Raw genomic sequence first — 25,983 nt, forward strand, 5'->3', positions numbered from 1 at the left:
AATTTCCTGGTCCGGAGCGACTCCGTGCCTAACCAGCCTAATCTCTGGGTCTAGGCCAGATCTAAAAAGCTGCAGTAGTGATAACAGCTGCTAAAGCTGGACCTGCACAAGATAGATAGGAGCCTTCCTCTTTAAGAAACTGACTCACGTGGCTGCAGTGTTGTGTGCTCTCAGCTGGGAGGTGGGTGGTTCCTGAAGAGCGCCACATAGGCTGTCCGGGAGGAAGGGGAGGAGTCGACAGTCAGGATTGGTTAGGATGGTAGGGGAGAAGGGGTCAGGGGCGGGGCAAGCCTCGAGGAACTGGCTCGCCCGGGGACTGCGGGAGGAGGGGTGGGCCTCACTACGGGGGGGTTGGGGGGGTTGGGGGGGTAGTTAAGGAAGGGGCGGGCCCCGAAGGAGGGGCGGGGCTTGTAGGAGTAGGTGGCCTGGGCCAACCCGTGGACCAGACGGGTGAGGGGCGGGGCCAATTTGAGTGATTGACGACCAAGGCAGGGCCACTGGGAGGCGGGGCCAAGGCTGGGGCCCGACGGAGACCTAGAGACGGGAGCGGCCAAGGCGCTTTACCTCAGCTGAGGAAGCAACAGCCGCCTCCGCCGCTGCTGCGGACCAAGCCTACGGCCAGGCCGCTCGAGGTAAGTCTGGGTCGCTGGCCAGGGCGGAGCCAAGAGCTGGGGGAACTAGCTGGGCCTGGCTGTGTGGAAGGGCTCTGGGCCGGGTTGGGGATCGAGCTGTAGGAACTGCCTCCCCGGGTCTGCGCGGCTGCCCGCCCTCCCTGCCCCCCCCCTCCCCACAGTCTCCGGGGCTGCAGCCGCTGGAGCAGCTGGGGAAGAAAGCACTTCTAGGCCCACTGAGGAGGAGGCAGAGGCAGCGGCGGTCTGCGCACCACGGATATATAGGCGAAACGGGCCGGATGAGGCCCGCACAATCACCGGGGCCCCTCCCCCTCGCCCCTACCCCCAGCTCAGCCTAGACCCTCTCCCTTTCAGCCAGCCACAACTCAGCATGGGTCCCCTTCCCCCCGCCCCACCCCAACTCAGCCTGGAATCCCTTCCCTCTCATAACTCAGCCTTGGACTCCTTTCTCCAGCCACAGCTCAACCCGACCCCCTCCTCCTCTTTGCCCAACCACAACTCATCCGGGACTTCCATGACCCCCTTCCTCTAGCTCAGCCTCCCTTGCCTCCCAGCCTACCACTACTCAGTCTCCACCTCCCCTTGCCCAGTCACTATTCGTCCGCACTCCCTTTCCCTTATTCACAACTCAGCCCTGACTACCCCAGCTCACATATAACTCAAGCTTCCATCACAGTTTTAACTCCTTCCGGCTTCTACCACCCTGTCACCCTCCCTCAGCTCGATAGCACCCCATCCTCCCTTTATAACGCAACCTCTGCACTGCACCCACCCCCACTGCCATTTCCTTTAGATGCAATAGCTGCAGCTTCAACCCCACACTACCCTCCTCAAGACTCAGTCATGACAGCTATAGCAACCTCTTCCTCCTTCACCTACCAGCCTCTGTTGCTCACCGACCTTCCATTTGAAGAGTGGGTCTGGTTGGTTGCCTTATTTTCACCGCTGCTGGACCCCTCCCCCCCAAACACTTTAGTCTTAATTGTTGTTTTCATTTAAGTGGGATAGATCTCCTAAAACTTCCCCAGAAGAAGGCATTTCCCTTTAAAATCACAGCAAACAATCGCAACGCGATACACACAGCAACAACTTTTTTCCTCCTATTTACTGCCTGATTAATGTCAAATTTTCTTAGTATATATCATAGACTTAACTTTTCAACTTCTCTGTACAGGGAAGGGGAGGGAGGGGGGTCAACATGGCTACTCTTGGAGATGTTGGCCATCTCCAACACTAAAGGACCTTGGGTTCTGAGTCTTAGGAAGAATTTAGTTGGAAGTCCCTGCCTTTCCAGTGAACTGTAACTCTAATATTGAAATCCTTCACCAGAGTTTTGTCAACCATTAAAGACAAAAACAAATGCCTGGCCTGGGATAAAAGATGTGCGGTGGGGATTTAACCCTCCCTTAATTCCGAGAGTCACCATTTATTTCCCATCAGTAACTAGGGCTTTTCCATAGCATACAAGGACAGTTTGGCTGTCCGTGTAAGTAAGTAGGTTTTAGGTAAATTTGATCTCTTGACCTAATGGAAAGTTTTGGGGGCGGTTGTTGTCACTCCCCCATCCTTGTGTTTCTAATTGTTTTTGGCTGCCTACCTAGCCCAGCTTTATGCGGCTTGCTCTCGTCCCCTCCCCCTCCTAAATCTGTGTTGTGTTGCTCTAGCCTAGCTCAGCTGTTTCCTGCCTGTGTTTGTTGTGCTGTAGGAGGTCCCAGAGCCTCGTTCTCAAAGTCTTACTTAGGCGTCTTTTGATTGGATCCTGCTTAGTCACGTGCTTTGCAATCAGCTGTTTCCCCGGACTCTTTGTATGGAGTCTGATCCCGCAGCGCACTGGTTTCGCTTCCTTCTGTGGTCGGCGGAGGGCGCTAGAAAGTCTCTTTGCTTTTCCGCAGTTCCTGCTGTTCATTAGCTCTTGTGCCAATAGGCATCCTACGTGACAAAATCTTTTTTGGGAGAGACTGGTAGGGAGCGTACCTGTGGCATATTAATCTGTTTCTTAATCCCTTTTCACTATAATTCTGGACAGTTGTATAAAGAACAAAGCAATAAGAAAATGGGAATTAGTCATCTGCTTATATGCAAATTAGTAAATTTAATCCTAAAATTCTGAAAATTGCATTAATCTGTGCAAGCAAGGTTTTGATCACTTGGTTTGGGGGGAGTTTTCATCTTTTTTATATAAACTTTTGAATATGAAATCCTTTTGTACAAGTCACTTAAGAATTTTTTACATTTTATATTATTGATGAAGTGACTTGCTTATGAAATAACTTCATTGTTCAGTAATAGATTATTTGTTAGTTTTGCCTGGTTAGTAGTTACAGAAATATTTGAACAAAACAGACTAGGAACAATCACTTTCCATTCTTAAATCCTGTGATATTTTGTGTTGGGTAGTATATTGTAGAGCTATACTATCTATATATAGACATATATATCTATAGATTGAATATATCCACAAAGGTTATATAGTTTGTGTGTGTGTATATGTATATATATATATATAACCAGTTGGTATATATTATGGAATATATATATTCTATTTATAGAGATGTATAATGGTTATATGTTTACAAAAGTATAGGTCTATATATTTATTTCCACAGTCAGCATATTTATATATAGCACTTTGTACAATTGTTACTGTTAGAAAAAATATGATTTAAATGACCCTGAAGGAAGGGATGGTTTTTATAGTCAGAGGGGAAAAGGAAAGGAATTTTAGAGAAAGATTTAGGAAAAGCAAAGGCCTAAAGGTTAATGAAGATGCTAAACTAGGAATTATTCTTTTTTGAGTAGATGATTTGATAGAGTGAGGCCTTGTTAAGCTATATCATCCTATAAATAGTGACAAGCCATTAAGTCTTTTATTTCATTGAATGTCTTTCCCAGCTAGAATGTAAACACTGAGGCAGGGATGATAAGTTAATATTTTCTGCAAGTAGCACTTAGCTAATAAATTGGTAGTGAACTTTGCCAATTTATAGATTAAAAGGTTCAGGTTTTTAAATTAAAAGTGAGATTAAATGACTTGCCTTTAGTAGTAGGCACAGCTAGTAATCATACAATCTAAGCTTTGGCGTCAGAACTTAAAACCAATTCTTTTGACTAAGTTCAATGTGTTCATGTTTACAAGCATTTATTAAATACCATTTGCTTATAGGCATTTGCTAGATGCTGGGGATGTAAAGATAAAAGTCATGGTCCTCAAGAGCCCTATATTCTATTTGTTATAGGAAGTAGTCTTTCTACTATAATAGTATAGTTTGCTTAGCTGATTGAAGTTTTTGAGCAGGGGAGCAATGTAATAAAAATTTAAAAATATGAATCTAGTATCTCCTTAGTATGGGTAGTCCCTCTATCAGTGTCAAATACAATTGCATACCTTTTTGTGTTATGCAGTTCTTGACTACTCAAACTAAACTTTAAACAAGTACATGGTGATATGTTCAAAAAAGAAATAGTAAAATGAATGGTTCCACTTAAAATATTTTGATCCTATTTAGATACATCACCAAGGCTCATTACCAGTTTGACAACAATGTGATACTTTTTTTAACCAAAGGAAGTTTAAAAAATTGCCTATTAATTTTGAAGATGATGCAATCTTGCTTGACACAAAACAGTGATTAAAAAGTGCTTGAGGTGAATTAATTGGAGTGAATACTAAAATGAAAGGACACATCACTTGACTATTAAAATAGTCTGTTGGATCTTTTAGAACTTTGCCTTTAACTTATTATTTGAGAAGGGACCAAAAAATAAAGTTGGGAGAGAAGGAAACAAAGGTGGTGTTAAAAGAAGGATCAAAAAAAGATGCTAATGATAAAACTGAATCTTAAGCAGTAGTTTTTAATCTAGTTTGAGAATAATGACATAGATCTTGATGTTTGCCTGTGTGTCTGTATTTTTTTTTTTAAACCCTTACCTTCTGTCTTGGAATCAATACTGTGTATTGGTTCCAAGGCAGAAGAGTGGTAAGGGCTAGGCAATGGGGGTCAAGTGACTTGCTGGGAAGTGTCTGAGGCTAGATTTGAACCTAGGACCTCCTGGCTCTAGGCCTGGCTCTCAATCCATTGAGCTACCCAGCAGCCCCCTGTGTGTCTGTATTATGCTTGCTTCAGTGTCTAATATTGTAATGAAAGGTAAATTGAATTACTCCCCAGGACTGAAGAGGTACAAAAAGTTATCTTTGAATATCCTTCCTCAAAAAGTTTTTTTTTTATTTGCACACTTAACATTTGAAACATATTTATTAGAAGGGTAAGTGGCTATATTAACAAACAAAAGTTGTAAGCACCTGTTAAGTACCTTCCAGAGCTTAGACTTTCTTGACCTTCTAATTTCTGTATCTTAACTATGTCATGAATTTGATACCATTACACCTTGTTCTGCCAAACAAGCTGACTTATAGGCCAGTTTACCTACAAAGACTTACTTATTTATATGCTCCTGATAAATTCCTAATCAAAGTGTTGCTTCAGAATACATCATGACATTCTAAGTGATTATGAAATAACTTTACTGAAAGATGTTTCTGGAAGATTACAAACTCCATATAATTATCTTGCTGACTCACTGAATTACATTATTAATTCTTTTTCCAGTGTTGACTAAGATAAATGTGTTTTGTAAGTCATGGGCATTATTGAAATTACATTGAACTAAAAGTTTAAATATTGTTAGAAAAGATTGATCCTTTATGAGAAAGAAAAAATTATTTGAATTTCCAAACTGAAACTCTGGCCACAGCTTTATTAAAAACAGTCACAGTGGTATAGTATTACAAAATAGTACAAAGAGTTCTTTGCGACTCTGAAAACTAGATTGTCTTATTAAAGGGAATAGTTATTCCATTGTTCTGAGAATTGACTGTGTTAGTCTTATTTTGGCTATTTTTATCTCCATTAACTATGTAATCTAAAAATTAAATATACAAATTGAGAACTAATAATAATAGCTGACATTTATATAACACCTACTCTTTGTTACAAACATTATATCATTGATCCTCATAGCTGTCCTTTGTGGTAGGTGCTATTTATTATCCCCATTTACAGAAAAGAAAAGCAAGGCAAATGGAAGTTAAGTGACTTTTCCAGGGTCACATAACTAATAAGTGTCTGACATCATTTTTGGATTATGGTTTTCCTGAATCCATAGGTTACCTTATCCATTGAACTTTTTTGCTGCCTAGTGACAGCCTCTAATTTCAGCTTTAACTTTTTTTTTTTTACGATGCCTAGTCTGCTTTAATCATAATATTTAGTGTATATGGAACCTTTCCTTTTAATTGGTTTTTGTGATTCTAGATTTCACAACAATTAAAACAAATTAACAAAATTTTGCCAGCATGCTTTCCAGTTTTCCCAACAGTTCTTATCAAAAAGTTAAATTCTTTTGCTCATGTGTGTTCTTTTAGAATTATTGCTTGTGTTTCTTTTTTTAGATTGTCCTTCACTTGATTATATTTATACTCTAAATCTCTGATTCTCTATGCTTCTTTAGACAGTGCGGATTTGAGTTTTTTTTTTAATTCTACTTATTTCTGCTGCACAGTCAATAAATTATGACATTTATTCCTTCCAACTTTTTTCTCTTGTGGATTTTTTTTTCTTTTGCATCATTCTAGAATATCTTCTTGTGCTTCCATGCTGTCTTGGAATTCCATGGGGTTCTGTGTCTTATCAGGAATTTGGTTCAATTTGCTATTTCTTATACTATTTAGGGAAGTTTATCCTTTTTTTTTTAAATAAGTCATCCTTCTAAATATAGTATCATTTCTCTTGTGTTCTAGGTTTTTAATTGAAATGTTTGTTAGTTTTAACTTTTTTTATATTCCTTTGCTATTTGCTTCTTAAAAAAGAAAGTTCTTCTTTATAAAGGGTATTCTTGCCTGGGCTGCCTGGTAACTCTAATGTCTGATATTGGGGATTTTTCTTTTACCCTGCTTTTCAGTCCCTGCTCTGAGTTGGGAAGAAATCAAGAGGATGAAGCAGACAGGACTGGCCTGTCTAGTTTTGAGACCCACTTAATGTCCTCCTGTCCCAGTTTTATCCCTGGTTTCCTGTCCTTTTCATCTTCTTTGGGCAGAATCAACTTTTCCAGCTCTTTGCAGAGTTGGAAGGAGGGCAGGATATGTGTATTCTAACCAGTGCCTTGGGGAATCCCTCACCAAGAGGCTACCCCAAAACAGAAGGAAGCCCAATTTCTTTCCCCACCTCTGATTTACATCCTGCAGTATACTATACCTTTCAGTGTTCTGGTCTACATTTTGTAGATGAGCAGCCATTTAAAGGGCCTAGAAATAGGCGATACCTACATTACATGTCTTGACCCATCACCTGTGTAATCCTGGACATGACTTCAAATTCCATCCTTCACAAACTGGCACAACATTTAACCCAAGTTATCAAGTTAGTCAATCAACAATTTTAGTAGGTGGCGGGATATAACACTAGAAATTTGCCTACTCCAATAAAACAACTGAGGCAGACCTCCGAGCCAAATTATTTATTGGAGAGACCTGGTCCTCTCAAGAAAAATAGGATCCCAGACCTTCCTCATAGTCTTGAGACCCCTATCTTCTCTAGAGTACAGCTTTTATTCCCTTCAATACTTGGTCTTTTGTCAGGTCAGGCATCAGTGAGTTATCTCAATGGTGGGCTCCAAACTCTTGGTACAGCCCTTTGTCATGTTGTTACCAAACAGTAGATGGACATGTAGCAGTTAGCTCACCACCACCTCCTCATCTTTATGCCAGTTACTTTATCATCAGGTCTGCTTTATCATTAGATTATCTTTAGGTTCTTGTTTAGGTGGCCTTACTTGCAAAAGGTCACAAAGGAGAAGCAATACTGGGTGGAAGGGCTTTTTTCCATATGTAATATATTGTGGGACTTTACACAGAAGCTTGTGACATTTGAGTAGATGTTCCTCCTTCTAGTCATGTTGATTGCCTTCAAGTCATGTTGCCTAAGCTAAAGTATGATAAAGAACTGGGGGGAAAAGATTCTTGTTTCTAATAGTCATTAAACTGTGAACTATAAATGACAACTTATGATGACTGTACCTGTAGGATTGCATTAGATTAGAGGATACTAATAAGTAATCATTATCCCTATGAAATTACATGAAACTGGACAATAATGATTGGAACTAGTCATAGGAATACAATTATTAATTTAAGGCGAGTAGGTATTAACCAAAAATAGAGTGGGAGGTGTCAAATTATTTCTCACAAGGAAATAATCATTTGTTCTATACATTCCTATTTGCAACAAGAACACACATTCAGGAAGCAGAATGCTTTGATTCATTCCATGGTGTACTTACTTGTTTTAAAAGAGGAGAAAAATAGGATCAGGATTACAAAACCTTAGAGGATAAAGTCATGTTTTGACAAAGTCTTCTAGACTTGACATGTACATCCCCACTAACCCTTCTACATATTTTTCCATACTTATCAAACTTGCCTTTTTTTTTCTTTTCCTCACATTTTTCCCAGCATTCTTTTAAACAGGGTGTCCCTATGCTTGGAATTTATTCCCTCCTTACCTTCATCTCATAGAAAGGCATCTTTTGAGACTTAGTTCAAGTGTACTACATTCTACACAGTTTTTCACGATTTTCCCCCTTGCCAGAGTGCTAGTGCTCTCTCTCCCTAAATACCTTGTATTTGTTTTGCATTAATTATACTCACATAATATCTCTTTAATAGAATTGTAAACTTCTTGGGAGCAAGGAATATTTCATTTTTCTGATTTTTGTATCCCCAGTTCTGGAATATAGGTTAGAGATAAAGGCTCTACTTGTGATTTTATTAGCATAAGTAACTATTAGGTGAGGAAACTCCCTCTTTCAATGCAAGTCAGCATCTTTCTGCAACTAAAGGCTTAAAGAGTTTCCTAGAGCACTTAGAGGTTAACTGATTCACCAGTCATATAACTAGTGTAAACCTCAAATTTCCTTAGACTTATAAATGTTGGAAATTTCACCATTGGGATATTTCATACTTGGAAAATTTCTTACTGATAGTCTATTGGAATGGGAACCCCATTGGCATGGGAGGTTCTTTCTCTTCCCTTCTTAAGATTACTTTAGGACAGAAACCCTTTGCTGAACAATGGAAAGGACTTTGACCTATGCTTAAGCATAGAACAGGAATTTCTTTGAGTCTTGATTGATTTTAGAATTGATACAATGGAGATACTTGGAATCAATCTCCACCCTATTCAGTCCTAATAGGATTGAGTAAGGGCTGCAGCCTAGATCAAAATTTAATTATTCCAATCTCTACCCTACTCAAGTTAACAGGATTTAGAAAGGGCAGTAGCAAAGGAGTAAAGATTTAATCATTTGAAAATATGACCTTCAACAGACATGTGCAAAAGCCAGAAACCTCTGGGCGGTCCTGGGTTAAGCTAGAGCCTCCATTGACAGGGAAATTGATGAACAGTGATTGGTAGATGTGAGGACTGAGGGGAGGCAACTTGGAGGGTTTCCTTAAAGATAGGGGGTCTGAAGACTCAGGAGGGGTTGTTGAGGTTTTGGTCGGTGTGGTTCCTGGGCTCTGAGAAGGCTTGCTCTGAAGGAAGCTGAAGGTGGGGGCCTCTGAGACTGTTTCTCCATTTTGGACACGTGAGTAATAGGGACTGATCTCTTTTCTTTGCCCCAGCTATCTAAGGGCTTGGGCCTTTTGGCCCAGCCTAAACAGAAGGGGTATTTAAGCCCTATTCCCTTCTCTCCCTTTTTCTCTCTCTCTATCTCTAATTCCTTTCTTACTCCTATTGTAATTAAACTCCAAAAAAGGCTGACGGCTGACTTGAGTTTTTCATTTAGGAATTACATAGCTGATTCCTTGGCGACCTTAAATTAATATATATCAGTCTTTTAAAGTGATTCCCTTGTAACACTAGTATATATTAGAAGCAGGGTCTAGACTTGGGTTTTGGTCTCAAAGCCTAACTCTGTTGGCTATGTGATATTATCTCTGCCTAACACATAGTCGGTAGTTAATTACATTGATGGCCCCTTTCCCCCTCCATATTTCTCTCCCACCTTTCTAAATACCATTTACTTTTCAGTTCATGAGAGTAATCATTATGGCTGCCTTTGTCTAAAACTCATCTACTCTGGCAGCTGTATAACTTGTCCAGTGTTTTGTGGATTCAAGTGGTATTTAATTTAATTTAGTTTGATTAATTAATTTTTAAAACCCTAACCTTCTATCTTGGAATCAAATCTATGTATTAGTTCCAAGGCAGAAGAGTGATAGGGCTAGGCAATGAGAGTTAAGTTATTTGCCCAGGGTCACACAGGTAGGAAGTGTTTGAGGCCATGAACTCAGGGCCTCTCATTTCTAGGCCTGGCTCTTAATCCACTGAGCCATCTAGCTGCCCAGGATCTTTAAAAGAAACTCTTTACTTACATCTGTCATTTGTATAAGTCTACTTGAATCTCTGTCTGTAATCTCTTGTCATATGTTAATGTCAAAGGCTATAACACAGAATTTTTACAATTTTTAAAATTTAGAATGTTTTTCCATGGTTACATGATTCATTCAACCCCACCCCACCCCCACCCCTGGAGCTGACAGGCAATTCTACTGGGTTATACATGTATCATTGTTCAAAACCTATTTCCATGTTATTCATATTTGCAGTAGAGTGATCTTTTAACATCAAAACCCTAATCATATCCCCATTGAATTATGTGATCAATTATATGTTTTTCTTCTGCATTTCTGTTCCCACAGTTCTTTCTCTGGATGTGGATAGCATTTTTTCTCATAAGCTCCTCTGGATTGGCCTGGGTCATTTCATTGCTGCTAGTAGAAAAGTCTATTACATTTGATTGTGCCATAATGGATCAGTCTCTGTAACACAGAATTTTTGAAAAATTCATTAAAATTGATCCACACATTGACCCAATCTGATGCTACCTATCCAAAGAGCTCAACTCCTAAAAAGGCACAGAAGAACAGGAGTGATTGTCATTTCTCTCTTGGAGCTCTTTACAATTTTGTAACATTCAGATGCTGTCATTTTGCATCATTATTTCCATTTATCTGTTTTAGTCATTGTATTTTCCTTACCCTGCTTATTTTACTTTGTGTTGGTTTATTTGTCTATCCAAACTTCTTTCAGTATTCATCATAAGTGTACGTTAAATTATATTCATATACCACAATTTGTTTAGCCATTCCTCAGTTGATGAGCATCTGTGTTGTTTCAATTGTATCTGACTTTTTTGTGATCCCATTTACAAATGAGGAAACTTGAGGAAAACAAGGTTAAGTGACTTGACCATGGTTTCATATTGTGAAAATAGAATTAACTTCTTTGTCTATTTTTAGCTAATGTAAACCTCAAATTTCCTTAGACTTATAAATGTTGGAAATTTCACCATTGGGATATTTCATACTTGGAAAATTTCTTACTGATAGTCTATTGGAATGGGAACCCCATTGGCATGGGAGGTTCCTTCTCTTCCCTTCTTAAGATTACTTTAGGACAGAAACCCTTTGCTGAACAATGGAAAGGACTTTGATCTATGCTTAAGCATAGGTCAGGAATTTCTTTGAGTCATGATTGATTTTAGAATTGATACAATGGAGATACTTGGAATCAATCTCCACCCTATTCAGTCCTAACAGGATTGAGTAAGGGCTGCAGCCTAGATCAAAATTTAATTATTCCAATCTCTACCCTACTTAGGTTAACAAGATTTAGAAAGGGCTGTAGCAAAGGAGCAAAGATTTAATCATTTGAAAATATGACCTTCAACAGATATGTGCAAAAGCCAGAAACCTCTGGGCGGTCCTGGGTTAAGCTAGAGCCTCCATTGGCACAGGGAAATTGATGAACAGTGATTGATAGATGGGAGAACTGAGGGGAGGAACTTGGATGTGTTTCCTTAAAGATCAGGGGGGTCTGAAGACTCCAGGGGAGGTGGAGAGTTGGTCGGTGTGGTTCCTGTGGGCTCTGAGAAGGCTTGCTCTGAAGGAAGCTGAAGGTGGGGGCCTCTGAGACTGTTTCTCCATTTTGGACATGTGAGTTATAGGGACTGATCTCTTTTCTTTGCCCCAGCTATCTAAGGGCTTGGGCCTTTTGGCCCAACCTAAACAGAAGGGGTATTTAAGCCCTATTTCCTTCTCTCCGTTTTCTCTCTCTCTATCTCTAATTACTTCCTCCTATTGTAATTAAACTCCATAAAAGATTGACAGCTGACTTAAGTTTTCATTTAGGAATTACACTGCTGATTCCTTGGCGACCTTAAATTAATATATATCAGTCTTTAAAGTGATTCCCTTGTAACACTAATCAAATCAGAAACTTAAAGTACCCCCCTACAAGTACCAGATTTCACTAGTTACTTACTAGAGTAAGCTTATACCTCCAAAAGCCAATTCCTTCTCCCCCCTTGGATAGTGCTAGGCAAATTAAAAGACTGCCATTGGTTTCTGTGAAGAAAGAGCAACAGGAAGTGATGTGGAAAAAGAAGCATAAAAGAGACCAGCATGGTCTAGCATTCATTCCTTTCTTGGCTTCTGGAGAGATTGGTTCCAGGGATTACTTTCCTGACTTCTGGAGAGATTGGTTTTGGAGATTCATTCCTTCCTGGCCTTTGGAGTGAGTGGCTGAGATTTCTGCCTTGGCTTTGGAGGAGGCTTCGTTCATGGAACTCTGGCTGAAGACACCACTGGAACCTTTTGGCTGAGTATTACTGGGAAATCCATGTGGAGATTGGACCTGGTGAGGCCCTGTTGGTGCTGAGCTAGACACCGGAGCACCACTTTAGGGTGGTAGGCTAGACACACTCTACCTTCTTCTTACATTTTCCATTTTCACTCTTTCCACCTCTTTGTAAATAAAGTTGCTAAAAGTCATTTTTGACTTAAGTTGTAATATTTTTAAATTGGAAACTACAATATATCATACAAAATATGAGAATTTATAATTCTCATATTTAGTCAAAACCCCTAAATTTTAACTCTTACAACATCCAGTAAGTGCCTGAAGGTTAGATTTGAACTCAGAAGCTAAATCTGAGTCTAGGCATGGCACTGTTGTCATTTAGCTGGCCTTCCAATTCTTTACCACCATAAAATATAAATATGTTGGTGGATTTAGAGTCTTCCTTTTAAAATTTGTTTTAAATTAATAACCTCTTTGAAGCATATACCTAAAAGTAAAATCTGGGTCAAAGGGTATGATCATTTTTTTGTCACTTTATTTGCATAATTCTGAACTAGAAAGTCACATTTTATTTCATTCCAACCCCTGTTCCCTGTGTAAGTTTTTCTTTAATATTCTCAAAACCTTGATAATGCTATTTGAGAGCCTAGTATAGTAAGGCACCATGTAAAACTCCATTATAAAATACTTTGTTGTAATACTGATTTATGAGTTAAATGGTATTCCCATTTTTTTTTACTATAATGGCATATTGTATTGGTATTTCCCATGTTCCAGACAGAAATGTTAATGAGATTTCTAATATAAAAAGATATGTGCTGTTTTAAGAGATCCATGGTGCATATATAAATTCCTGGAGTTGCATGTTTCTAACATGCTAAAGAAAAGAATAATATTTCAAGTATTAATTTTGTTGTGTTCCAATAGTGTATTGTTGCAAAATAAAGAAGTTTCCTTTTAATATGAAAACCAAAAAAATGGACAGGTGGGACAAAGCTACAGACTAGTAAAAATGGTTTCTTATAGATCCAAGTGAAAGAATAAGAGGAACAATTTATAAGGCTTTAACCTGTAGTTAGAAATTCTATAACAAACTGTTTTCTTCTATAACAGTGGAGTCTTCTACATGTGGACTCTAGTATAATAATCTCTGTGCCCCATTAAGAGTAATGGCACTAAAGAAAATAGCCATGGGAAAAAAGAATCAATAAACTAGACAAAATATATGTGGAAGATATCTGTTGGAGGAGACAAATTTGAGGCCACTGAAGAAGTGATTCTCAAAATGTTTGAAAGAGGAAGGTAGGAAATGATTTGGAGAGAAGGATTCAGACCTTATTGTAAGAAGGGGGTTGGGAGGAAGCTGTTTAAGAGAATATTAGTAATTACTAATATATATTTCTGCTTTCCTATTTGTATAAAATTTAAGATTTCCACATATAAGAACATTTTTGATAAATTTCAAATGGCAATAGGCAGACTTTCACAAAAACTTGGTTTTGATTACCCACTTTAAGGCTCCTTCAGCAAGGCCTTCTCTTCTACAAAAATTAAAATTAAACAAGATTCTCAGAGGATGCTTTATCTTTGGGAAATTGCATGCTGTCTTAAGTGACAGATAATCACCTTGAAAGAGAAGATTGTCCTTGTAAGACTGGGGCATGGGTGTCTTGGCCTTTGAAGAAGTAAGGCTACTAGGTAAGATGGATTGTTGAACAAGAACTGCTGTAAAGCATATTAGATGGGGGGAGGGGTGAAGAAATGGAAGAGGTATGGATCATTTTAAAGCAGGGGTAATAACCGATAGCTCATGTGCTCCGCTGATGTTTACTTAGCATCAAGAGATCAAATAGCAATTTGAGAAAACTTTTTATGGAAGATTTATGAGAGGACATGATCAAGAGTGATAAAGGATGAAAAGATATGGATGGCTTTGTAATCTGTACCATAGAGTAAGTTCCCACATTTCTGAGATGACATATCCATCAATATCAAAATATTACTTCATCCTTTATTTGGAAAAGTTGAATTCAGAAAGAAAGGGCACTATTCTTTCACTGACTTTCTTATTTATAAGATGCCATGAGTATGAAGATGAATTATAGAGTGTTAAAACTGTTATTAGTTCAGTTTTCCATATTTAAACAGTCAAATGTATTAAAAGAACTTAAATGACTTATTGATTTGAATATATTCCTCTCACCTGGAATATTAAATATAATGAATGTCTGGGTTTTGAGCATTTTTTGAGCATCTTAGACTTTTCTATGGCATTATATGAATAGAATTTTCATTTTAAAAATAACTTATTTATTAGAATATTTTTCCATGATTACATGATTTCATGATTTTTCCCACCTCCCTTCTTCCCAGAGATGACAAGCAATTCCACTGGGTTATGCATGTATCATTGTTCAAAACCTATTTCTATGTATTTGCAATAAGGTGATCTTTTAAGGCCAATACCCCATTCATATCCCTGTCAAACCACATGGTCAGTGATGTTTTTCTTCTGCATTTCTATTCCCACAGTTCTTTCTTTGGATGTGGATAGTGTTCTTTCTCATAAGTTCCTCTGGATTGGCCTGGGTCGTATTGCTGCTAGTAGAAAAGTTGATTACATTTGGTTGTACCATAATGTGTCTATGTCTATGTACAATGTTCTCTTGGTTCTGCTCCTTTCACTCTGCATCAATTCTTGGAGGTCTTTCCAGTTGTGAATAGAATTGAGTAAGAAAGAGTTCTTTCTCTGTTAGAAGATATATCTTATTCTCCTCAGCTTTATCTTTACCATTAAAATGTAAACTCTTTTCAGTGCTTTCAGTGCTATTGACAGGTTACTTTTTTAGTTAAAGCACTACAATGAATTTGTTACTCTCTAGTTCAAATTCATGATTCTTGAACTATGCTCAGGTTACATTATTTCTCTTGTCACTTTTAATATTCCAATCAGCTCCATCCTCTTGTGTAGACAAGTAACTAAGTGGCACAGTAAGTAGACTGCTCATCCTAGAATCAGGAAGGCCGGAGTTTAATTGTGACTTAAGATATCTAACTGTGACCTTGGGCAAATTATTTAATATGTTTGCCTCAGTTTGCCTCAATTCAACCTACCTTGTAGGGATCAAATGAGTCATGTGTAAAGATATTTAGCTAAATGTCTGGGACATAGTAAATGAAGATGATGTTGTTGTCATCTTGATCACACTTCCAAGCCCCCTTTGTTCCTCCATGTTTGCCTCTAAGCCTTTTTTCCATCTGAACCATATTCCTTAAGTGCCCCCTTTTCTGTAATTTCCCCCTCTTTTCTGCTAATATTATCTGCTTTGCAAGTAAAAACTTATTATATTTGCTTTATACTTATCAGAGCACTTTTTAGACCATTATCTTATGTAAACCTTACAACTCCCATAGGAGATTGATAGTAAAATGTCATCCTCATTTTAAAGTTTTAGAAACTGAAATGAAGGTTAAACACCTTGCTAGAAGATCATACATCCTCTGCATTATTTTTTAGCTTGTTCTTTGTAGAGCAAGGGAATTTCACTCCCATATCTTCTTTTCTAGATTAAAGAAAATAAGTAACTGGATGCCCCCCCCCCCCTTCAATCTCTTGCTCTCTCTCATATCTTTATTTACTGAACATCAAACTACATCTGTTTTCATCACTTTTGGCTACTAAAATACTATACTTAATTTTATTTATATATTTGATTAATTTTTTCTATTAAATTCACATTCTATATTGTTAGATATTAATCTTCAGAGGATAGTGTCTATACTATAAATAATTATTGCACCTAGCAGAGTTGGTGCATGATCAATGTGTTTTTATGGTTAGTGTACATCTCTTCTTTTTGCTTTTAGGTTTTTAGAGCTTGGAATAAGCAACAGATAAAAAATGGGCAGAATTTTCCTTGATCACATTGGTGGGACTCGCCTGTTCTCCTGTGCAAACTGTGATACAATCTTGACTAACCGCTCAGAACTCATCTCTACTCGCTTCACAGGAGCTACTGGAAGGGCTTTTCTTTTCAACAAGGTGGGTAAGAAAACAAGTATAGACTTATGTTCTAGAAATATAAATTCTCTTTTGTCACATGGAAATAGATTTGATAGTGCTTGTCTTGGTTCTGTATTCCTGCATTAAAGATCATAGTGAAGGGTTTTCTTTGGAAATTTCTTAACATACACCTTTGTTTTCAAACTCAGTCAGATCCTAGATTTAAAGCAGAAAGGGACTTCATAGTTCTTTTATGACCAATCCTCTTATTTTTTGTAAAAATTAAATTTATAGCTCTAGTAATAAAAATATTATATTTTATGAGGTTTATTAAGGATCATTAGAAAACAAGGAATAATGAGGACACAAAATAAAAACCACGTGCCCATGGCAGGTTAGCCATTTGAGCCATCCCCAACTTACCACCATACTTGCTGCATCATTGCAAAGGAAAAGAGAGTGCGTGGGAGGCGTTACTGCCAGTTAAATACCAATTGGGATATTGCCAATGTGGTCATGCAGAAGAGATTATAGGGAATTATGGGAAATACCAAGGACTTCTGGGCAATGAAGTCTAGGGTTCAAAATCCCCGTTTATACAAGCCCCCCTGAGACCCACGGAAGACTAGTCTCTCCAGTGGGTCTTGTAATCATACCAGCTATGAAATTATAATAATTTGAGGATAAGAGGAAAAGAGAACAAAACCAATAATTGCTAAGCGCATTGACAAAAAAGCCAGTTAGGGGGCAGTCCCCTTTGGCATAAGAGTATACATACAAAACAAATGCATTCAACCCCACACAGTTCAAATCAGCATATCCCAAAGTTCACTCTGGATCTTCTGGTGCAGTTTGTGGTCTGTGGAGGCATCTTCTCCATGGTGCCTTCTCCAAACAGTTCACTTTCTGGATTTGGAGAGGTAGCATGGTTCTTAACCTAAAATTACTATCAGAAGGAATTTAAACTTTGCCATTTAAAATAATAATAATTATACATTTCTCCCCTGAAGAGGGTGATTGAAAAATACAGGGATCACTTAGGGATGCATGGCTGAGTTAAATTTCTGGATGAAATATAGATTTTATCAAAGTCTTATGTGTAAAAATTCTAAGTAAAGGAAAAATAAATCTAAAATAAGTCCTTAAATCAGGCTCCAATTAAAATGATATAAGCAATTAAACATTTACCCAATCAGTAACCAGGACTATAGAAAGTTGCCACATTATGAAAGACAGAATAGGGACTAGATTTTTAGGAACCAGGTAGGAGCCAAATTTGAGATACTTGATAGAATGTGGGACAAGGAAGATCTGCCTTTAACACATGTTAAATAGCCAAAACCTTGAACCCCAAACATGTTCCATCCAGTCCTTTTGTCATGGCTCAAAATTTTCGTCAACCTGAGCAGAATTGGGTGGACTCCTTTGACATTGTAACAGTTTTTTATAACAGTAGTACAACAGGTAATGCACATTCCAAAAGTATCAAAATCCTCAAAGTTATAATAGTCCATTTAATGGCAATAGCAAACAAACCCACTATCATATTACATGAGTCTGTTGTATGACATTTAAAGAAAGTTGATACTTGTCACAAGTTTTTCAGGTGTAGCAATATTTCAACCTTGGCCGAGATATTTTTTAAAAATTCTATTACTGCCATCATTACAAAAATGTGGCAGAGGAGTCTAGAAAAAAATCAAACCTCTGTACTGTTGATGTTGGGTCTAAAAATGTCACCAAGAATCTAGAGATCATTCTGGTGGAAGGGTTTAGTAAGCTAAGGAGTTACAAATGAGAGATGTTTCTCTTTTGGGAGCCATCCAGGGGGTACCATGCCCTGGGATCAACTTCCCAGTTCATTTGATATGAGACTGTAATGTCCCATCGGGAGGTGGGGATTATAATTGTACTTCACTTCAGCTATTAAAATGGACCTTACCTCCTGTTAGAGGCAGGCAAAATGATCAGTTGTTGAAAAAAGTCTAAAAACCCCGTTTAAAGACCCCTTAAAATCAATTTGAGATATTTAGCTCATTAAATTTTCCAAAGGTGGTTATATGAACTTAAAACCAACAAAATTAAATCTTAAACAAAACAATCAGCAAAATACAATAAAATACAGAGACTTTTATAAAACATTGGAGTCTGAAAAGTCTTAAAACTGTAACCTCCAGTCTCTTTAAAGTTGTTTTTGTTTTGTTTTTTTAATCTGTTGAGATTCCTTTTGTCAGTACTGTGGAGTCTCCCATAGTGAGGGAGAACATGAGTTTTAGGAATCTCAAATTGGGCAGGCCCAAATGGCAAAGAGTTGTAGGGAGATGAATTCTCCCCTGAATCTCAGGTAAGATAAGTAAAAGGATCAGTGCACTCAAAAAATTTTTGAAATAGGCAATGCACTGCTCTCTCATATAATACACCATGCTTGGGATCAACTTCCTGTTTGGAAAAGTTTCTTCCTTCTCCTCGCTGCCCCCCTTGAGGTCCCCTGCCATGTGGAGGCTAATTGTTGTCTTGGGAAAGAACATCCCAGTTTTTACCAGTTGGCTTGTGATTCTGAAGACACCTACCAGCTACCAGCAGCCTGGGTCCTGGGGCTGAGCCTGGGGTTAGATGAGGCATCTGGATTGGAGGCTGGAGATCAGGAGTAGAGTTGCTGGGGCCAGACTGGGTGAGTGATCTGGGTCAAGAAGGTCAGGAGTAGAGGCTAGAGGCAGGAGTGGTCAGCAGGAGCGAGTTGAATCAGGAGAAGCAGCTTTGCGAGGGTGGGTGGGTAGGGTGAGTGAAAAGCCTTGGCAGGAGAAACGTGGCTTAAAAAAAAATTAGGCTATCTTAAAAAAATTTGAGAGTAATTCTTGTCCCTTCTGGTCACCAAAACTGTAAAAATTAAATTTATATCTCTGATAATAAAAATATTATATTTTATGAGGTTTATTAAGGATCATTAGAAATCAAGGAATAAAGGGGATACAAAATAAAAACCACATGCCCATGGCTGGTTAACCATTTCAGCCATCCCCACCATACCACCATACTTGCTGCATCATTGCAAAGGAAGAGACAGCGTGTGGGAGGCATTACTGCCAGTTAAATACCAATCGTGATCTCATCAATGTGGAGATGCAGGAGAGATTATAGGGAATTACAGAAAATATCAAGGACTTCTGGGGAATGAAGTCTAGGGTTCAAAATCTCCATTTATACATTTTTCTGATGAAGAAATTGAGGCACAAAGTGGTTAGTAAATACCCAGAAACATTGAATGACTTAAAACACATGAGTGGTCTGAGGGGGAATGTGAATTGAGGTCTTCCTGATTCAAGTCTAGTATCCTTTGCACTGTTGTATCACTGGACATTTATGCTTAATTGTCTTAAATAGTTAAAATTTAAAAATCTATAAGCTAAAGGAAAGACTTTTGAAATAATCCCAACTCTATTAGAGCCATTTGAAATGATTGCTGCCAAGGTGGGATTTAATCTTTTGTATCAAAACCACAAAAATATATAATCTTTAGAAAGCTAATCTTACAAAAAATGAACAATTCCCCATAGAAAGGTGACTATAACTTTATCATAGGATTTAGAGTTGGAAGTGACCTTAAGACTCATCTTGCCCCTTATTTTACAGATGAAGAAACAGGACAGAGGAAAGAATATGACTTGTTCACAGGTAGTGAGCAGCAGTGACAGAATTTCAGCCTGGTCTTTTTAATTAGTGAGAGCTAAAAAGAATTCCCATTCTGTTTCTTTTGTACTTAAAGCTACTAAAGAATTCTTATCTGCGGTAAGAAATGTATACTTAAAATTACATAGATTTAGAGTTGAAAGAGACCCCAGAAACCATCTAGTCAAATCTATACCTGAAAAATATTCACAAGTTTGTACCTATCCTTTTCTTGAATATCTCTACTTACCTAAAAATTCTCTGTGCCCTGAGAACACACCTCATTCCACTTTTGGATAGCTCTAATTGTCAGGGGAGTATTTCTGATTATTAGATCTAAATCTGATTTGTGTAATTTTCACCCTTTGTTCCTAGGACTCTGTCCTTTGGGATTGAGTTGACTATCTAATTCCTCTTCCACATGACAACACTCCTAAGATTTGAAGACAGCAGTCATCAGTTCTCCCCAGCTTAAGAGAAGGCTAAATGTCTCCAGCTCCTTTTGAATTCAGCTTTCTAGTTAGCTGCAAGTTCAGGCTGATGGTGACCCAATAGTAGTCTAATAATAGTAATACTAGTTATATTACATAATATTCTGATATAAACTGATAATATTTTGTGCTGTATCTTTGTAGCTTAGAAAAAGTTCAGGAAAGACTCTTGCAAACTGAAATATTTTGGTATAATGCAAGATTACTATATTCTTATAGGCACTTTTATCACTCACTTGCAGACGCAGGATTATTGAACAATAATATTAAACTGGAAGTTAAAATTTTCTTCGTAAAGGTTCTACCATGTAACTTTACCTACGTTACCAAAAAATCCTTTTCAGTTTTATTTCCCAGCATCTGTGCCATTTTATTTGTATCTGACTTAACAATCATATATTGAAGACTATCTGCTCTTAGACTGATTCAGGTCAATTCCAATCGTTTTACTATATGTTCAGCATGGGTACCGACCAAGAAAGATTTTTCTTGTTATATTTTTATGTCTATAATAACTTCTCTACCATGATCATAGATAAAATATTTTTTTCTTTACTTTATTTAGCATTGCCAAAAGTGTTTTTCTAAGGTCTTAGCAGCAATTGGTCTCAATCAGTCAATATACATTTATTAAATTCTTTCCATATCATAGGCATGGTACTTTCCCCAAACTTTTCAAGAGGCTTTCTTTCTTCCTAGCTAATTGATTAACCTGACTGGGTTCATCATGGATTGGTAAATATTTACATAGTTTTTTCCTAATGATTCTTTGCATTTCAAACAGTGAGTTATAGACAACCACTATCTTACTTTAATGGTCCATTTAATATTTTGTCCATCAGTAATTTCAGATTAGGTACATATTGAACTGCTATGTAATAAAAAGAAATGATTGGATGATCCTAACTTTGAGCCATATTTTGCCCTGAAGTTATTTGGCACTGAATTATTATTTTTCTTTAAATAGAAGAGTAGTTCAGTGTTAAAGATAATTTTTTTGTATAAAGTAAGTGAATGAAGAAAGAATATCCACACCTAGCATTCATTGAACAAATTTGAAATGATGCTGGCCATGATGAAAATATTGCAGCTTAGACTGAGGAAAAAATGTTTTAAATTTAATGTCTAGCAACAGTACTATCTAAGTAGACATTTAATTACTTAGTAACTTGTTCTCCTCTTTGAAAATTGTCTGTCTTATGCTTAATTTAACATGAGTTTTATATGTTTGAGGGGCATTGTGGTATAAGGGATGTAGGAGACTTTGGTTCAAGTTCCATCTCTGTACAATTAACTTCTTCATGCTATAGGCAATTCTCTAAGACTCTTTAGATTTCAGAGAATGTGCCAACCTGTCTTGATAGGAGTTTCCTCAACCAGGAGTATCTTATGCCAACTAAATCACATCTAGTTAATCCCTCTCTGTATCTACATCTTCCTCTACCTCAACAACAATCTGAAAGAATCCTGGGACTTCTCAGGGAGGCTTTGTGCTAATTATCACATTCATCTTGATTGCTCTAACTTAGAATTCATTAAGTTCTCCCTATTCACAGCCACCATTCTATGTAGAGCTTCTATCTATCACTTCTTACCTAGGCTATTGTAGTAGCTTCCTAACTGATAGCTCTGTTTCAAGCCTCTCTCCTCTCAAACTCATCCCACACCCAGTTGCTAAATTGATATTCCTGAAGTTTCAGGTTCTTCATTGCCTCTAGGATCACATGTAAACTTCTCCTTTTAGTATTTAAAGACCATGACAATCTTGTTCTGTCTTTCATTTCCAGGTTTATAACATAATACTCCCTTTTATGCCCTCTATAGTCCAGTCACATTTAACCTACATGTTGTCACTCAAACAATATTCTACCTCTTATCTCCTTGCCTTTGTACAGGTTGTCTCTCTCATCTTCTGCCTTTTAAGAGTGTAGTTTTCATTAAAACTCAACTCAGTCAGCACCTCCTACATGATACCTTTCTTCATTTCCTTCCTTCCCCATTATCTTGTATTTATTTTTAATATCTGTTGTATCTATCTGTGTATATGCTTCTCCCTAATAAATGTAAGCTCCTTAAGGACAGAAATGCTTTAATTTTTTTAATATAGGAGCTTAACAAATGTATTTTGGTTAATCATCAAGGATAATGGGAAGAAACAGTTTTGAAGTCAGGAAAATTTGGGTTTATGTTCTGCTCTTAACCATACTAGTTGTTACCTTGAGAATCTGTAGCAATGAATGAGTTTCCTCACTTGAAAGTGCTCTATACTGATAAAAACATACCAAAACTAAATCTAGAAAAAAAATGTTTCCAATTATTAAGTAATTGTATTAGTACCATTTCACCTATTTCTTTGCAATGTTTGCCATCAAATTACAGACACCTCTGCTTTAGCCAGATTAGTTATATAGAATTTTCTTATTGTTAAACTTGTACAAGAAACTCATTTCTCCAAGTCTCATCATTTAAATCTATATATCCAGTAGAGTGCTACTCCACATTTTCAGAAAATTTCGTATATTGGCATGCAAAAGTTTCCCTTTAAAGGCAGCTGTGGACTTGGCAACAAATGATACTCATTTATTTCTTTGAAAACTTTTTCCTCCATAGGTAGTTAACCTTCAGTACAGTGAAGTTCAGGACCGGGTTATGCTCACCGGCCGCCACATGGTTCGAGATGTGAGCTGCAAAAACTGCAACAGCAAACTTGGCTGGATCTATGAGTTTGCCACTGAAGACAGCCAGCGTTATAAGGAAGGTCGTGTGATTCTGGAGCGGGCTCTTGTCCGAGAAAGTGAGGGCTTTGAAGAGCATGTACCCTCTGATAATTCTTGAAGAGAAGAAGCTCGCCATCTTTTCCCAGGTCTCCTTCACTGAAACAGAAAAAAAAATCTACTTACATACACTGTCACCTTAGCATCAGAGTCGGATTCATGAACTGTGGAACAAGAGGTGGAGAGAATTGGAGGTGGAACCTTTCTTTTTTTTTTTTAACTTTATATTTTCCATCCAACAGCTGTGTGTAGAGGGAGTATTATGCAGATGCCATTATCTTTTTTTTTCCTTTTCTCTTACGTTTTACATCTTTAAGCTGATGAATAGTGTATCTGCAGCTATATGGTGGGTGAAAGGGAAAACAAATCTGGGCTAATAGAGTGAAATCAGTGTTTTTTAGTGTGAACTTTGGAGGTAAAATAGAAGTTGAGTATGGTTTTTAAGCTTCTTTGGGGGACTTAATTTTAATTTTTTTTTTAAACCAGTTATTTCACCTGATTTGCTAGCTTCAGATAAGAGATCCGAATTTGTGACCAGCGCTAAAGGTTCAGTGTTAGTGTGGCTCGTGCTGGCCATTGTGCCATATTCTTGTGGGGGTTGAACAGTAGCACAGAGCCCATTCTTCCTTGTCAGTCTTGGCCCAAAGATGTCACCATTGCTAGTTACTTGTCACCACATAATTGGTGTTGATTGGAAACTTTTCAGAAATGGGGCAGAACTGCTTGGATGTCCTTTTTTCCATGTAACTTAAGCATAATAATATAAATAAAGAAATAGTTGGATATTTCTGGTCCTGTGTTACTTTAACAATCAAAAGTTTAAATGATGAGAATTTGATAAGTAATGATTATAATAGTGAATGTTTTTCTTTTCATCTCTACTCCAGATTCACTAAATGTAAGAGGTTACTGCAATCTGTTTAAACTAAAATATCCTATTTCTAAACCCACAATGTTGTAGTTAGAGGGAAAAAAAGGAGTTGGACAGAATGTCAGTGTGCATCCATGCAAAAAGCATATAATTTGCATCTGTTTAAGAAAAGGGGAGACAACAAAACAGCCTGTCTTCCAGTAATATGCCACACAGAGGCTTGGTTATGCCTCAGTAGATGCACGATCTTTTTTTTTTTTTGATTAATACCAGAATCCCTATTAGGAATTCAGTTATTGAAATCGAAACTTATAAGTTCCTCAGAAAAGAGGGACATGAAGTTTGACTCAGGGCACATGTCCACATTTCCTGACATTGGAGAATTCACATGAAATTTGCAGTTTTCTTGAAATATTGGCCCATATTCCTTTAGACACTCCAGTATTTTCCACTGGTCAAATAGAGGCCATTAAAAATAACTTATTTGAGTGCACCATCCACACATATCCATGGCATTTCTAGATGTAACTGATTAGAAAGAAGATTCTGGCCTGGTTAGACCTTCAATCTTTAGCAGCCATGTATGCCTGCTAGACATTGAAGATGTCTGCTCATGGTTAGGACCATGCTCTTTCTTATCTGATCTCTAGGCTCTTGGTTAGATAAAAGTCTCCGGTTAACTAGGGACACTATTGTAATTGAATTAAGATGCACAAAAAAATGATCTTTCCTTCACCAAGGAGACCCCTTGGCTTATTTGCATATTGGTCTTTTGACAAATTCTTAGTGGCATGTTTTGCCTGCAGCACTCTGTATGTTTGCTGTTACAATAAAGTATGTTTTGTCCTGTATTGTCTCAGCACTGTTTACTTTCCAGTGAGTTTTGACTTTTTTCATTAGGTCTGGGGGGGGGGGGGGTATGACTGAGGGTGGGATAAAGGGTTGTATTGAGGGCATACAATGTAATACGATGAAGAAAAACACTGATTGTGGAGTCAGAGGATCTAGATTAAACCCCTTTAATTTTTACTACCACTGACTTGACAAATTACTCAACCTCCCTCTCTGTAAAATGAGGGGACTTAACTTAGATGGTCTCTGAGGTCCCTTTCAGTTCTAGATGTATAATCTCCATGATTCTTTCTACTACTGTTCCTCCTTAAGCACTGCTTCTGAGCCAGGGGTAGATACATGGAAATAACTAAACCTCTGCCTGCTCCTGTATACTAAATTTTATTTGTATAGTGCTATCAAGTTTTGTTTTCCTCACAAAATCTAGTAGACCTATTAGCCCCATTTTTTAATAGATGAAGAAACATTCACAGAGATGACTTTTATTACTTTTGATATTTTTCATTGAATGTAAGGCAACATTTATTAAGTGCCCACTGTGTTCAAGGCTAAGCTTAAGGATTCAAAGGAAGGCAAAAGATAGTCCTTGATGTCAAGGATTGAGGGAACTATCAGGCTGTCTTACAAACACTATATACAGGACAAATTAGAAAGCATCAGAGGGAAGGGACAGGCAGTCAGGAGGATTAGGAAAGGCTTCTTGCAGAAGATGGAGTTTTAGCTGAGATTTGAAGGAATCTTTCGAAGCTGAGGCAGAGGGTAAGGGAGAAAGGCATGGGGAACAACCATTAAAAATGCCTACAAATACACATGAATAAATTAGTGGCCTAATATTTAAACATATCACCCCAACTGAATTCAATTTAATATTTACTATATGTCTGCTATGTAAAGCATTGTGCTTAGCTTTGAGATGACAGAAATGAAACCTCAAGAAGCTTAAATTGTGAGGGAAGAGATTATATATAGTTTTAAAGTAAATTTTAGGGAGTAAT

General features: G+C 37.7%; 1 protein-coding gene and 1 long non-coding RNA gene across 2 annotated transcripts; one reads left to right on the plus strand and one right to left on the minus strand.

The window, feature by feature from the left end:
* Positions 1-144: 144 nt before the first annotated feature.
* Positions 145-2,367, minus strand: LOC130456503 (uncharacterized). The gene is made up of 2 exons (XR_008915481.1): positions 1,512-2,367; positions 145-211 (listed from the first exon to the last, which is right to left on the minus strand). It is a non-coding gene; the product is annotated as an uncharacterized LOC130456503 (long non-coding RNA).
* On the plus strand, positions 276-24,985 carry YPEL5 (yippee like 5). The gene is made up of 3 exons (XM_001371380.5): positions 276-632; positions 16,199-16,373; positions 23,102-24,985. Exons 2-3 carry the CDS (start codon positions 16,233-16,235, stop codon positions 23,324-23,326), a joined length of 366 nt encoding a protein of 121 aa, XP_001371417.1. The 5' UTR covers positions 276-632; positions 16,199-16,232; the 3' UTR covers positions 23,327-24,985.
* The last annotated feature ends 998 nt before the right edge of the window (positions 24,986-25,983 follow it).

Source organism: Monodelphis domestica, chromosome 1, assembly GCF_027887165.1.
Source record: "Monodelphis domestica isolate mMonDom1 chromosome 1, mMonDom1.pri, whole genome shotgun sequence".
NCBI lineage: Eukaryota > Metazoa > Chordata > Mammalia > Didelphimorphia > Didelphidae > Monodelphis > Monodelphis domestica.